General features: G+C 40.3%; 2 protein-coding genes across 2 annotated transcripts in view; one reads left to right on the top strand and one right to left on the bottom strand.

The window, feature by feature from the left end:
- The window catches only part of LOC145457346 (L-threonine ammonia-lyase-like), a 237,168-nt gene that overhangs the window by 185,111 nt on the left and 37,548 nt on the right, over window positions 1–14,509 (top strand). The window lies entirely within an intron of this gene.
- Window positions 1–14,509, bottom strand: part of LOC145457343 (dynein beta chain, ciliary-like) — a 57,223-nt gene that overhangs the window by 36,020 nt on the left and 6,694 nt on the right. Inside the window, 23 exon segments of the mRNA XM_080335536.1 lie at window positions 514–714; window positions 1,076–1,240; window positions 1,893–2,263; window positions 3,234–3,459; window positions 4,066–4,188; window positions 4,265–4,387; window positions 4,446–4,604; window positions 4,948–5,091; window positions 5,407–5,637; window positions 6,581–6,697; window positions 7,427–7,630; window positions 8,310–8,453; window positions 8,516–8,632; window positions 9,146–9,283; window positions 9,342–9,527; window positions 10,108–10,245; window positions 10,413–10,553; window positions 12,361–12,464; window positions 12,524–12,779; window positions 13,433–13,559; window positions 13,619–13,687; window positions 13,965–14,095; window positions 14,162–14,311. Of these exon segments, the coding sequence (XP_080191662.1) occupies window positions 514–714; window positions 1,076–1,240; window positions 1,893–2,263; window positions 3,234–3,459; window positions 4,066–4,188; window positions 4,265–4,387; window positions 4,446–4,604; window positions 4,948–5,091; window positions 5,407–5,637; window positions 6,581–6,697; window positions 7,427–7,630; window positions 8,310–8,453; window positions 8,516–8,632; window positions 9,146–9,283; window positions 9,342–9,527; window positions 10,108–10,245; window positions 10,413–10,553; window positions 12,361–12,464; window positions 12,524–12,779; window positions 13,433–13,559; window positions 13,619–13,687; window positions 13,965–14,095; window positions 14,162–14,311 (3,765 nt within the window).

The raw sequence follows: 14,509 nt of genomic DNA, 5'->3' as shown, positions 1-14,509 counted from the left end.
TGGTACAAATAATTAAAATTTGTTGTCTACTCTAAAACGCCTGCCACAGCTCATGAATTGACTGCACAAGACACTAAACACTAAACAGTTTGCCATTTGTGTGTGTGTGAAACTCTCTTTGAATCACTCGCATGTAAATACAAGCTTTGTTTTCGTGTCTATTTGACATTTTCGGCATTTCAAAAAGCAAAACCCAAGCAAGAGCTGCATCGCACCAACAGTTGCTGCAAAATCAGTCAAGATATTGCGGCACGTTGACCGTAACACAATGTCAACCTATTCCAAAATATCCTGCTATCATGAAATATGGGCCATTTCACCGGGTTGTCCTCGTAATTTCACTTAGAACCTACGCAAACTTATCCAAAAACACTTTTCTACTTTACATTTCTACCAAAGTTTCAAGGGTAAGTTTCTGATTCAACAATTAAGCAGTGAAATTAGGTGAAGGACTACTGGAATACTGCCCACCTAAGTTGGGTGAGTACGCAGCCTGCACTAAGATCGAAGTACCTTTTGCATAATCAGCTTTGTCACGACGTCCCTCGCGTGCACGTCGATCGTACAGATGGTCATGATCTTCTGCCGTTCGCCGGGAGTAAGATTACCGATCAGCTGATTGATCAAAGTGTTCAGCTGCTGGATTTGCTTCTTGGAATAATCCTTCATCGCGTTCTCGTAGCCTTCCTCCAGTCGCGCGAAAGCGATGCCAACCTAAATTACAAATTGAACATTCAAAGATGACGATTGTGAACTATCATATGCCTGCAAGAAACGCTCGACCACATAGCACAACAAATTCGTGCGAAAGCTGCAAGTCACATACTATAAGGCAGATGAAAATTTGAGGTATTGGGTCGCCAAAGCAGAATTGTTTCGTTACTGACCAGTGAACACATCTTATGATTAACAGATCAAGCAAGGTGGGTCGATATCAGGAGAATCAATTTTAGGAGAATTTGGTCACTTAGTAATTTAACGAGAAATTTACAAACCATCCATAGTGAGAAACCCATTGACGTGTCTCCAAAACCTACAAAGATTAGCCAATAATACAAATAAATCATAAACTAACCTCAGTGGTCCACCAAATCTGCGTCACAGCCAGGGCGACTTGCGCAGGATAATCAAACAGCCACTGATCTCTTGCCTTCTCTTCGTATGTCACGACGGATTCAGACATCTCACTTTGCACGGTGGAACGCATCGAATCCATGACTCTATTCAGCCAGATTTCCACCTACAAATCCCCATGTTCACAGACGGTTACTGGTGAATTCGGCATTACAAATGTAAAAGCAATTATTATTATGAAAGCGACGCATCAATGCGTATTAATAAGTAGGAAACGAATGTTGCCTCGAATATGAGCTGGGCATGAACTGCGATATACGGCACTTGATGAATTCAGCCATCGGTGTGTATGCATTTAAAGTATTTGGGTTGAAGGTTAGGATTGAGGGCCGCTAAGTGCTGAATTCAACGTGCTCCCCATGAGAAGTGTTCCGCAAGACGATCACCCATCAGTATTTTGATTGAACAGCTGAAATGTTTGGTACTTTATGGGATCATTAACCGAGTTCTCAGCGAAACCCTATATATGAATGTCTATATCCATTTAGGATTAGGATAACGTACGATTAAGATTAGAGGCTAGGGTTATGACACTCATATGATACCCCAACCCTAAACCAATTATAAACAGGGATCTCTGTCGACATCAGTTTAGAGTTGATGATCCCGTGAAGCATCATTAATTTTGATATGTTCACGGGGAGCCCGCATCGGTGATGATCGTGTACAACACTTCTTGTTACAGACGGACTAGACCCCTGAATTCGCTAGTAACCTTGCGGGCACTCAGGGCTGTGAACATCACAAGAGACACGCACCTGCCCAACGCAAGAGCACACATTCCCGAACGGTACATATTCGCCTTCTTTGCTGTACATGCCCTCTGCGTTTTTGGTCGGTTCGCCATCGTCATCGAGTTGGAATTTCAGCTTTGCCATGTTGTCAAACAGCTTCGACAGATGCTTCGCGACTTCCACCGGGTTGTTGCCGTTGGACAGAATGTCCAGCAGATCGGAAGACGACACGAAATAGAATCGCGGGAATGCCAGCCGCTTGGTTTCCAGATACTCGGCGAGCGCCTTCTCGCATTTGGTCAGTTTGGATTGGAGATTTTCGAAACGTTCAGAAAGGCCAGGTTTGTTGGTGGCCTCCACAACGTTGGGAGTCTTCACGGCTTCGGCCATGATTTCTGACAGAGAGAGAGAGGATTGGGTCGAAAAATCAGCGAGAATAGAAATAGGGTATGATGATGTAACACGGTTATTGTTATTAGACATCATCGTGCTCCTACATATCTTCTGATATAAGAAGAATTGCAAGAATTGGAAGAGAATTGTTGTGTTTATCGGTACGATAGGATATTTTATTGTAATTGTAATCAATTATTGCGATATAATTGAGTATATTGCAGAAACATTTTCTTTCTTACGGTGGCTATAAACATATGGGAGTCATTTTCAATTCACCACTGAGTCCAAGCCAGTGAGCATCGGGTCGAGTCCAAGTCACACTGTTTACTGTTGAGTATCGAGTTCAAGTCATGTTCAACTGACTTCTGTAAAACTCCGAGTTGACATCGAAGGTCTCAGAACCATAATATAATCATTTTTCTCACTCTAAGCATGTTTATTCAAACAGATAAAAGACAGTTTCTGAGCCTATTTTGCAATTGTAGGTCCTGATACACGAAACTTGAATATGTCGTGTAGGATGCGTCGATCATGCGCAATGACTCGAGTACAAGTCGAATCAATACACAAATTGACTCAGGTCGAGTCGAGTAATTTTCAATTTTTAAGAATGTGACTAAAGTCAAGTCGAGTCAACGAAACATCGCGACTCGTGTCGTTACAACCCTGATTCTAGGTCATGTTTTGCCTAAAAAACTCCAACTGCCAAGTAGAAGTAGTGTAAAATAACCACTAAGCAAAACCTGCTCGAGTACTCTGGAATGGTAGCAGTACTCCGTTACTGACCATTGTATAGCAACATCTTTGAGACTTGATAAATTCACTTTAGTTACATAAGTTTTCACTGCATAAACCCAATATTTTCTCAGATATTTGTAAATCTGTGTTTGAGTATGTCTTGCGGTAAAAACCGACTGTAGTCAATTTTGTGCAGCTAGTTTTTAAGAATCATATCTATGCTCTGTTCACCTTTAAAATCAGAGTCAATCTCATCGAATCGTTTCGAATCCTCCGGCAACTGCGCTCGAATGTCTTCCGACCCGATAAAAATACTTTCCAGATGCGACCAGGTGCGCTGCACTTCCAGCCATATCGTGAGGACCGAGTCCGCGGTGGAAAGTTTCTTCACCCAGCCCGAGACCTCTTCCAGGAAATGAGCGATGTACTTTGACGTCATCAAGTTCTGCAGCTGGACCTGAGGCACGAGTTTGAGATACTCTTAGCAAATGAAACCCGGCTGTATCTTAATCCTAAAAGCTTCAAGATTTCATGGTATGGCTTGTCAGCGACTAATAACTACTGCAACATAAAAAATATCCCCAAAACAATCAATATGATTTGCAGCTTTGAACATATTTCAAACATCACCATGCATAGGTCATTGTTCCATTTATGAAAGGAGTGGAGTTAATATTCATTATGGCTGGGCAAAATCGTTAGAGTAGGATTATGGATGATGTGGAAGGTTCAAATATACACCCGACATGCCATCACAAAGAAAACAATGCCAGAACTATACCACATAAAGATAATTTGGTATTTGCTCCACCATACCTGCTTCACGCACTTTTTGACAATGCTACTGGTTGACTGCAACTTGACATAAATATCATTTGCAATCATGCGAGTAGCTCTGGGCTACATGTTCGGATTCTTAGACATGACCGGACGAGACTTCAACGATGGGAAAAAAGTAACGAAACTATAATTCCTGTTTACAATATATTGCCTCTCAATACTTGTCTCGTATCCGAATACTCGAATCATAGTTTCCAGTCCTAATATTTATAACAACAGCTACCTGGTTATCTTCCAACGTTTCCACAAGCTCTTCACTAGTTCGAATCAACGGAGAATGGGTTCTGTGATGCTCATCATATTCGAAGTCCATGACAGACCAAGTGCTGTCGAGTTCCTTGAGAATCTGTACAGAAATAAATTGAAAAAGAATACTGTGACGCTTTGGAGAACAAAATACGAGTAGGAGACTGCAATGTTACCTTCTCCATGCCCATTTCTTTGACGGCTTTATCCACGATGCCGCGTACCTCGTCCTCAAACTCGTGCAGATTCAGTTGCAAGAGATCGGCAAGGGTCGTTGATTCATCCATAGTAAACCGGACCTGATTTAAGATTCGTATGTCAAAGTTTCTTTTCGAAAAACATAATAACCCGAGTTACTTTGGCGGCTTGCATAAGCTCATGCCAATGTCTGTCACGGATGGCCGGGTTCTGCAATTCTCCGACCGCGCGCAACGATGTAATCATGTTTTTGACGTCTGAATCCAGTCCGGAAAATACGTTCCAAGCTCTCGATTCTTTATCAAGCGATCGTATGTCCTGTAAAAAATGGCATCTGCAATCTAGTAACATATTCCCTAATAAAATACAGTGAGCACTAACAAATCAGTGTATCACCAAGGCTAGAGTGATTCATTTGGGCGTAAAATATCAGCCAATGAGTTGACATTACCCACATACATCACAGTCCACATATTTACTGTCTACTAGATTTCAGAGAAAACTATGGCAAAAAGGTTCAGTGAAAAAGAACGTGCCTAGTTATGGCAGCTGAAAAAATCATAGCAAGATTCGTGGTGAAATGTTAGAGACAGGCAAGAGAACCAGTTCAATACAAAAGTCCTCAAATCAGTAATTTATGGATCAACATTACTGATATTACCTTCGCAAATCTTTTGCAATCGATGTCCATCTGATCAACGTTGATATCCGCCCATAGCGTTGTCTTCCAATCATTGATGCTGGTGCTAACTATCCGGACCAAGTCCCATACTTCCTTCACGATCACCACTTCCCTGCGACAGGCCTAAAATATGATGGATGTGAATGATACGCATTGACACAACTGGTTTGCTGTTTGAGGTCATTGACGTCATTCTACTTAAGGACCTTAATAAAACATATTTTGTTGATGCTGAAAATGGTGTGATCAACACAATCAATGAGTACATAATCGATCAAGGAGATAAATCGAATGGATTATCGCCACAAGACTACTTGCAATATAAAGCAGCCAAATATTCGGCATCAAACCACATTGGTAAGTCAAAAAAAATTGTTTTCACATCCTTAATTTTCGCTACCAGAATGGGCGGTTTCACAATTAACGTGCTAATATCACCTTGAGCTGCTTATAATCGTGAATATTGACTTCGAAAAGTCCGGCAGACTCGTAAAGTTGATGCATCTCGTTCTCGTGTTCCGTGATCTCTTCGTTCATCCGATCGATACAAGTGTACGGGTCCTCGCAATCGAAACGGAAAACGATTTCTTTCCGGAACCTTTCGCGAAACTCGTGCTGTTTGACATCGAAACTGGCGCACTTGCGACGAATAATCGACACTTCATTGGCCTGAAAATACGCAGAGGAACTGATTAGAAAAAACGGAAAAAAACTATATTTTGGAAATGGCATATGTATAATAGTCGTATATACGGTATTATGTATATGAATAACCTATGGTATCAGCAGACAGTAAGTGTGTTCTTCATTATATCCATTAAGCCTCGTTATCCACTGCATCGCATATGTATAATAGTCGTATATACGGTATTATGTATATGAATAACCTATGGTATCAGCAGACAGTAAGTGTGTTCTTCATTACCTCCATCAAGCCTCGTTATCCACTGCATCGCATAAGTATAATAACAGTATACACGGTACTATTTATATGAATAATCCATGGTATTAACAGACAGTAACAGTGCAGCCGTAGTGACATCGATCCCGGGACAATATTACAAGAAAAATGGAAGAATTCAAGGACATGTTGAACATATCAAACTGAAGATACTCTTTGGGGTACAGAACTTCAATATGCATTTTAATAATATGCTGTTTGCCTGTATTTCATGTTGTTTGTTTCTATGAAGTCATAATTGGTAGTATGCAATGTAGCTAGATGCATGTTTTTTAAATTCTCCATTCGCTGACGATTGCATATCATATCATATCACATGTCAGTTTATAAGCAACCTCGGGCCGCATTCAGTGTCATCGCATATTGACTCGCTACCAAAACTGCAGGCGATGGGTTTGAATTTCAGGAATGTCAAGATTTTTTATTTTAAATATTTATTTTTCCCTGTAAAAAGCAAATATATTTCTAAAATAATCTTGAGTGTCAGGGGTTTCCGGCCCCTCGACATAAATACTATACCATGTTCGAATATATCTGCTTGCAATGAGTGACGGCAGATGACTTAATGAAGTATTGCAAGTCAATGGAATATCGTCAGTGCAAAATGCAGCAATCGACATGATCAACGAAAATAGGACGCTCAGAACCGACCTGCAGCGGCGTCACGGTTTGCTTCACAATGACCGCGAGCTTCTTGATATTAGTCCATTGATCCGGGAGTTCTTGGAGTTGGTGATGGACCTCCTCGGACATCTCCTGGTCGTAACTCTGAAGACGAAAAACAACGCACTTGTTTGCTGTGAATGTAAATCAATCGCACAGCGCCACGGCACGCATTCTGAGGCTTCGGTGATTATTCCTATCAGACAAAATCTGAAAATATCAGCTGAAGTTGGGAGTTGTACATATTCATCGATACTGATACACATTTGATACTGATATTCATGTTGAATGAGGCAACAGATAATTGAAAAAAAAGCTGAAATTTGATAGAGAGAGGGAGAAAGAGTTTTTTGATTTTATCAACCATGAAATACAAAATGCAGTGTTAGTAACCGTGCAAGTCACAAATTGAGATCATTATCGCGAAACTGACCTAAGATGGTATTAACAAGGAGACTTGATATGACATCAAGGCCGGAGTCATATATATATGTACAATGTACATATTTGGATGTAATCAATTTATCCCCTACGTTAAGTAAAAAGATACAGCAAACAAAGAAACGAATACAAAAACAAGTACCACAAGCATAAGCGAACTAAAGTTAAATAAAACGGCTTCCGTTGTTGACAGTGACAGACATCTTGTATGCAATTCAGCAAAAATTCAAAATTCTCTCAGAGAACACAGTGTGGATATTGTTGTGACACATGAACCAAAACAGTAGTGTTAGTAACATTTCTTTCGATTGATTGAGGTTTCCAACGAAGACAAATTACAGTATTTTCAGAAAGAACAAAAATGTCGAAAAATCCATCAAAAGAAAACTTCACCTTCAGTAAATCTATCGTGAGCTTCAACGGTTCGAACATGGTATCGGTGGTTTCGGTGCGGTCTCGAACTGCCATGAGATGTCCCATGCAATCGACCAGTCCGTCGTAATCGCCTTCCATGACCTCCTCGCGGAGACCGCCCTCCGCCACTTTGATGAACGTCTTCAGACCGGACAGGCTGTTCTCGACGTGGCTGATCAGATGCTGCGCAACACAGTAAGGATTTAAATCCAAAAATCATTCCGAATTAATTTTTATTTCTGTGATGTAAGCAAGTGCAGCATGTACAAGGAGTACTGTCAGAACCAGAAGGTGGTCGGTAATGGAGTACTTCTTATAAGTTTTCAGTTTTTTAGGCAGAACTAGGCCTAGAGTACTTACTTTGTACATTCTTGGAAATTGCTATTTGTACTTGATTATAAATTTTCAATGTTAATTCTACTTGAGTAGCAACGACTGCTTTGACCCGCTCTGGTCAGAACCAGATGGGAACGTGAGCCCCAAAGTTTATAGCATGTTGTGAGGAAGTTGATTGATTCTAATTGTTGGATTTGTCTTCTTGTAGCACATGTTAAGCCGGAGACCAGAGATCGAAGATTTTGGGTGGTATTACTAGTCGGATTGGAGAATACCAAAAAAAGAGAAAGGATGCAGAGTCTTCGGACTCCTACACACTGAGGTGGTCTGTAACTTGTACTTGCACTACTTAATCGAAGAGTTATGAATTTAAATTACTTCTACTTGACAGTTTAATTTTTAGGCACAATTAAGGATTTGGAATACTTTTTTACTTAGTTGGAATTCTTCTCGTACTTTGACCAGCTCTCCACACTAATATGTCAGATTGTGTCTATTTCTCGAGCAAAATAAAATGAAGGCTCACTTCTTTAAACATGAAGCTCCATCGTTTCACAGTGTTCAGCAAAGCTTGCTTGAAGGGCTTGATGTTGATGATGAACCAGCCGTCGAAAATACGAGTAGGTTCCACTTCAGCGATCACTTGATATAGGCTCTCGTAAGAATCGATCTGCGTTGGAACGGGAAAGATTTAAATCGCTGTAGCGTGTAATGAATAAGATTATCACTGACCTGCTCTTTGAATTGTGTGAGACTCGGAGGGGACTTGGGAACGCCCTCGTCTCCGTGCATCTCAATCTCTTCGGCCGTTAAAATGTGTCCGTAAGTTAAAAATTGCTGCATGAATTCCTTGAAGACAATCGGATATTAATTCAATGTGATTCAAACTAGATATATGTAGTGTTGTAATGACCGAGATATTTGGTGCGACTTGATATCTCATACATGTTTTGTACAGCGTGTATTTGTAATCTTGCTGTCGATTATTACGCTGTGGCTCCACCCTCTGCACTGAGACCGTATTGTTGCATCGTACTGAGTAAAATCAGCGAATATGTTCGAAAAGAGTTCGACATATATAATTGAGAGCTGGAAACTATGAGACAACATTCGCCTTTATATTGATGGATATTCAGATGCTCTTAGCTTTGATAACGATGGGACACTTGAGTAACAAATCCCAATATATCAAAGCAAGAAAGACCCCCAAAATAACTACTATCGTTTTTGATGTGATAGTTTAATATCGATATGACACAATACAACACGGCTTATTTGTATACCACGTCAAAAATCAATTATTTCTCAAACTATAGCCTCAGTAGCAACACGGCCTCGTTTAAATTCAGAAAAGTCAGGTACCTGTCTATCGTCCGTCCACAAATTGGAATACTCCAAAAATTCCTCTGAAAACGCGATGGCTTTATCCATCGCTTCCTGCACACGGTTTATCAAATCACTCCTCATCACGTTCAACTCCTCCATATCTTCCATATCGGCCTGCCGAACCGGAAGTAGAAGTTACTCGGGAATAGGATTTTTGATGACAGATACATACGGAGTAGTCTGTAAATTCGGCATGGCAAATACGAGGCACCAATGCACTCATCTTGTAGATATCCTCCAACAGGCTGTCGATGATTCGCAAAAACCCATCTTGCGGCACGACCCCGAGGGATGGTTGGAAAACCATGTCGGGGGCTTGAAGTTCGAGTTCCGCGGAAAACAAAGGACTCACCTCGACCTGGTTATAGGGGTAATATTGTCAGAAAGTTTACAATGACATTACGTTATCTGATTCCCGCTCTCAAAATGCGTCATAGGCGTCATGAATTGAATACAGAAAAAATGTCTCGAGGTTGGAATTGGTTGGAATCAATCATAGGTATGCTAAAAACCAAAAACAAATATAATCGTCAATAATTACATTCTATTTCATAGGTTAAATAAAGAAACTTTTGCACCCTATCACTCTTTGGCATGTACTCATCCCTGAATGCCACACCCCTGCGATCTTACTCAAAGATGTAATTCCTCATTCGCTGCATTAGAGGTTGCAATTGGTAACACACAACGTAGTAGTTATAATCCAATTGTGGTAACAAAATATTGCTTTGAGTATTGATTATAATTGCAACATAATTATTGCTTCATCGCACTGTTGTCAGTTTAAACACATAACGAGCAATGGCTTAAAACATCTGGCACAATAGTCAAACATTAGTAGCGGTATCCAATGGGATTAATAAAGGAAGCTTATTTATACTTCCATTGGCTAATACTCACAAAGAAAAACAGAAATATGGAAAATGTGGAACACAAACCTCTGTGTTATCAATCAGATAATTGAGTGAGCAATAAATGCATGAGAAGAATCCATCGACTAACATATCATCAACGTAGCTGATATAAGCCTTCCATTCTTCCGACTCTCCGTCCGCCTTATACAAGCTCAGATTCTCCTGAATAATGAAATTTGGGAAACAAATTATTGACTGCAAAACCGGAGAAATATGACTAGCAATGATGCATTTTTTTCCAAATACTGGCATCACAACAATTTGTTCATTTTAATAAACAATTAACGAATCGAGTAGATTAAAATAGTGTATGCTGTAATGAAACAGACTTGTACAAGCTGGTGAATCATTTCTCCGTCTGCCGTGATGGAGCTGTAACGCTTTGCCAATCTGTCTTTCCTGTCATCAAGATTTAGAAGCGCCCCTTTGATATCCAGCTTTCTTTCGAATAAGGGCGTCTCACTCCATTTCTAAAATTGAACAGAAAATTCAGAGCTACACAATACAAGACAAAATTTGCAGAATGATGATGAAAAAAATTACTACAAAAATCATATATTGAGGTCATATGCAGCAACACAGTTGATTTTCAAACTTGACAGGGCCTTGGAACTGGTTCAATCAATAGATCAGCAAGCTCGTAACAAAGTTTGATTGGAAATATCTTTTGACACTCTGTTCACACTCAAATTCGAAATTAGAGGATTCATGTAATGGACCCGCTACTCTCAAGCAGGGTTGTAATGACTCGACTTGAGTCACGATTTTTGGGTGATTCAACTTGACTCGAGTCCTTTTTTCAAATGCATAAAATAACTAGACTAGAGTCAAATTGTGTATTGACTCGACTTGGACTAGAGCAGGGATGGGCAAACTACGGCCCGCGGGCCGCATGCGGCCCTCGACACCGTTATGTGCGGCCCGCGAGAGTCTAAAGAAACTTATCAAAAATACTGATCAAACGCGTACTAAAAATCGAATGAATGCAGGGACTTGATTAATTGATTTTTCTTAGTATATTTCACCATAATAATTCTAAGACAGTGGTTGTCAAACGAAGGGGCGCACCCACCTTGGGGGCCGTGAAAGCATCTGAAGGGGGCGCGAAGCTGAGCTCAACTGAAATTTTTTTCGCGCTCCGCGCGATTTACATACGATTCTAGGGTATATACTTCCCATATTACTTTGATGTTCAATTACTGGAACGACAGCCAGATATCAAGGCCCACGCAGTTTAAAAGGTTTCAACTGGTAAACATAACAGAAATCCTAAACGACATTGACATAATTCGGATCACGCGTGTGATTTCAGATTGGCCAGTCCAGTTTTAAATATTTCAGTGGTGTGCTTATAATAACGATTCGTGCGTGTCTTAAGTAGATTCGTTAATCGCGCGTGTCTTAGGTAGATTCGTTTTCTGCATGCGTACAATTAGGGTATTTATATTTTGTCCATACATAGTAGAAGCGTCTTTGAAGCTGACATGGTTATGATGCTGTCAGCATTGGGTGTCCTGGAACAGATGCTCACAGATTCAAATTTCAATTCTGTTCTAAGAATCGGGACAACCGAAAAATTGGTTATTGAGGTCGACCAGCCTATGAAATCTCGCCAGTGTTTCTCACGCTTGTCCGATATCATCAAAGTAATGTTTGGTTTGCATTGAATAAGCTTATATATTATCTCCATGTCATCGCTATATGATATAATCAAATACCACTACTGCGTTTAGGTGTATAGTCCCAATTTTATATAGTGCGGCCCGCGAATGGATGCAGATGTCGAATGCGGCCCGCGAGCTCAAAAGTTTGCCCACCCCTGGACTAGAGTCATTGTGCATGACTAGAACCAGGTTATATGACTCGAGACTAGGTCGGCCAAGACAGACATTTCAACTTCGAAGAATAGTAAAGTCCCCACATTATTGGTATTTCGTCTATCAGTCCTGATACTTGGAAAATAGGGCCAGGAACTGTTAGGACTGAGGGAAATTACGATATTTTGAATGTGAGCCATTCTATATATCACTCGAGTGGAGTTCAAAAACGTGGGTTGAACCGCATTGAAATAAAAACTGAACAGTGAACATTATGACTCGGACTCGACCCTCTACTCACTGACTTGGACTTGACTCGGTGGTGAATTGAAAATCACTCGACATGTCTCGAGTCAAAACTGTAAAAGTGAGATTGATTTGTGACTCGGAACCTTGTGACTTGGTTACAACCCTGCTCTCAAGTCAATGAAGAATAATGTAATCGACACACGCATACTACCTTCATGATGGATTCAATTTTCTCCACGTTAGCTTTGGCTTTCTGCACCCGCACTTGTAAATCGCAAACTTGGTCTCTTGTCTCCTGTATGTACTCCCAGATTCCTAAAATTGCATTCTGATTTTCTCTAAACAGCCTCACCACATACCATACATTGACTTACCATCTGACACCCATGACAGAGTGGATTCGGACTTGTTCAAAACGCCGTCAATCTCCTCCAGTTGAGAAGCGATCAACGGTAACTCGACATTGAGGACATTCTGCCTGACGTGATTGTACCATTTTACAGTCAGATCCAAGTTGGCAACGTAGTTGCGGAATTTGTCGTGCTGATTGTATAAAGTGATGGCGCCTTGTGGAACCATTTCGGTTTCCATGAATTTCAGATAACGGACTTCGCGCAGCACTGCGATGAGCTGAAAATTGTAAATTCTTATTTGCCAGGGTTTGTGAAAAAAGCAGTCTATAAACGGAAGCAACTTTTCAGCCTAGGTCTTTCATATTCTCAACGCACAAAATCCATTTGTGTTTTAATTCAACTCTGTTTGATTTCCTTTATTGTGTCGGAACTCTTGATAAGAGGCACGCAAAAAGCCTTTAAATGGATAAATGATATTATAAATGTTCTTATGAAAGCACAATATCACAATCATAAAAAATCCGAAAAGTAGTCTTTCAATTATTTTAAACGTTATTTATTTCAGTAACAGAAAGTAAAACTGGACAACGTAGCCCTGTCTCATGATCACATAATAGAATGCTTTAGGATATTGATAAACTGTGCCATTAGTAATTTTGCGATTGTCACCGTCACCGATACATATATTGCAATTTTTGAATTTGACTACGGTCAAATCCATGTCCAAGACGTATTGTCCTGAATTATTTTCAGGTAACTTATTTCATTGTTCTGACTTGCATCAATGATTCAGCACAGTTACACAATATACAAGGAATTCAAACCTTATCATTAAACTCTACTTTGCACCGATAACACCACAATTCAATCAATAGTCTACTTTACTGGAAGCAAGAAGTCAAACACATCAACAAATATTCCAAATACAACCTGCGGGTCAAAATTGACAGATATCAGCTTGGAGTCTGGGTTTCTATTGATGAGTGGCTGCCCCAAATTGTAAGTGCATTTTTCCTCTACGCCCGAGACCCAAGCATTGAAGACATCTCGCCGATATCTGTTCCAAAAGTAAAGGTTAGTCGTCACGTACATTCTTAGGTAAAGCGAAGTAAATACTTTTGCAGGAGAGCCACCATGCGCTCTTGTTTGATGAATACAAGCCTGGCAGAATCGCTATCGAAACACCTGAAAAAATGCAAAGTGATCACTGAGCGTTTTCCATACCGTCCAGTAAACCGAATATCAAGCGGAAGCGAAGCGGCAAATTTCTATATCTAATTGAGTAGAAACTCATGGCGAGACTTCCACTTCTACTTGACCACCTCTGGCTGTGTTTGACTTCAAAATGCAATATCTCAATCATAATACAAACTCATATCACTATGCACAAACCATTAATTAATTCAACATATTATTATAATCAAACATGATCAATTCTATAGAATATCGTTACGAAACTCACGGATGTTTGAGAAGCTTGAAGCTTTCCAAGGGCCAAGTAATCCTCTGCTCCATTTCGACAGCCCATTTCAACTGCCCCGCCACGGCAGGTTGGTTCTTATGGGCGGTAGGATAAAGCCGGCCGCCATCAACCTGATTTGGAACAGACATAACGCACACATGTGTACCGTGCCTATTTTGTTATTTTACCGTCCATACCTCGTTAGTGACGTCGCAAATATGACCATCGAATATCTGTTTCACTTCGTCCAACGTGTCATTGAAAATGGATAGGAGATAGGAGTATCTGGCATCAAACTTGTCTTTAATCACCGGGCGGTCCAGCAAACTGCCGAACATACTCAGCAGCTGATGACAACAATAAGCAGATGTTAGCCTTGCAAAAGCTAGTAGCCTTGTAAATATTAGCGATGAGAAACATTCATATTAAAACACTGGCCAATATTTGAAATAGTTAGCTGGGTCGAGCTAAAATTAGATTTTATGACAAAATAGATCAAATCGTGAATCGTGAATCAATTTGTAGCCAAAATGCTGACTTATCAT

The sequence above is a fragment of the Botryllus schlosseri genome, chromosome 15 (assembly GCF_051294905.1).
Source record: "Botryllus schlosseri isolate E-star chromosome 15, Bs_hap1, whole genome shotgun sequence".
Classification (NCBI taxonomy): domain Eukaryota; kingdom Metazoa; phylum Chordata; class Ascidiacea; order Stolidobranchia; family Styelidae; genus Botryllus; species Botryllus schlosseri.
Note: the sequence above shows the minus strand (reverse complement) of the source record. Positions and strands in the feature narration are given on the sequence as shown.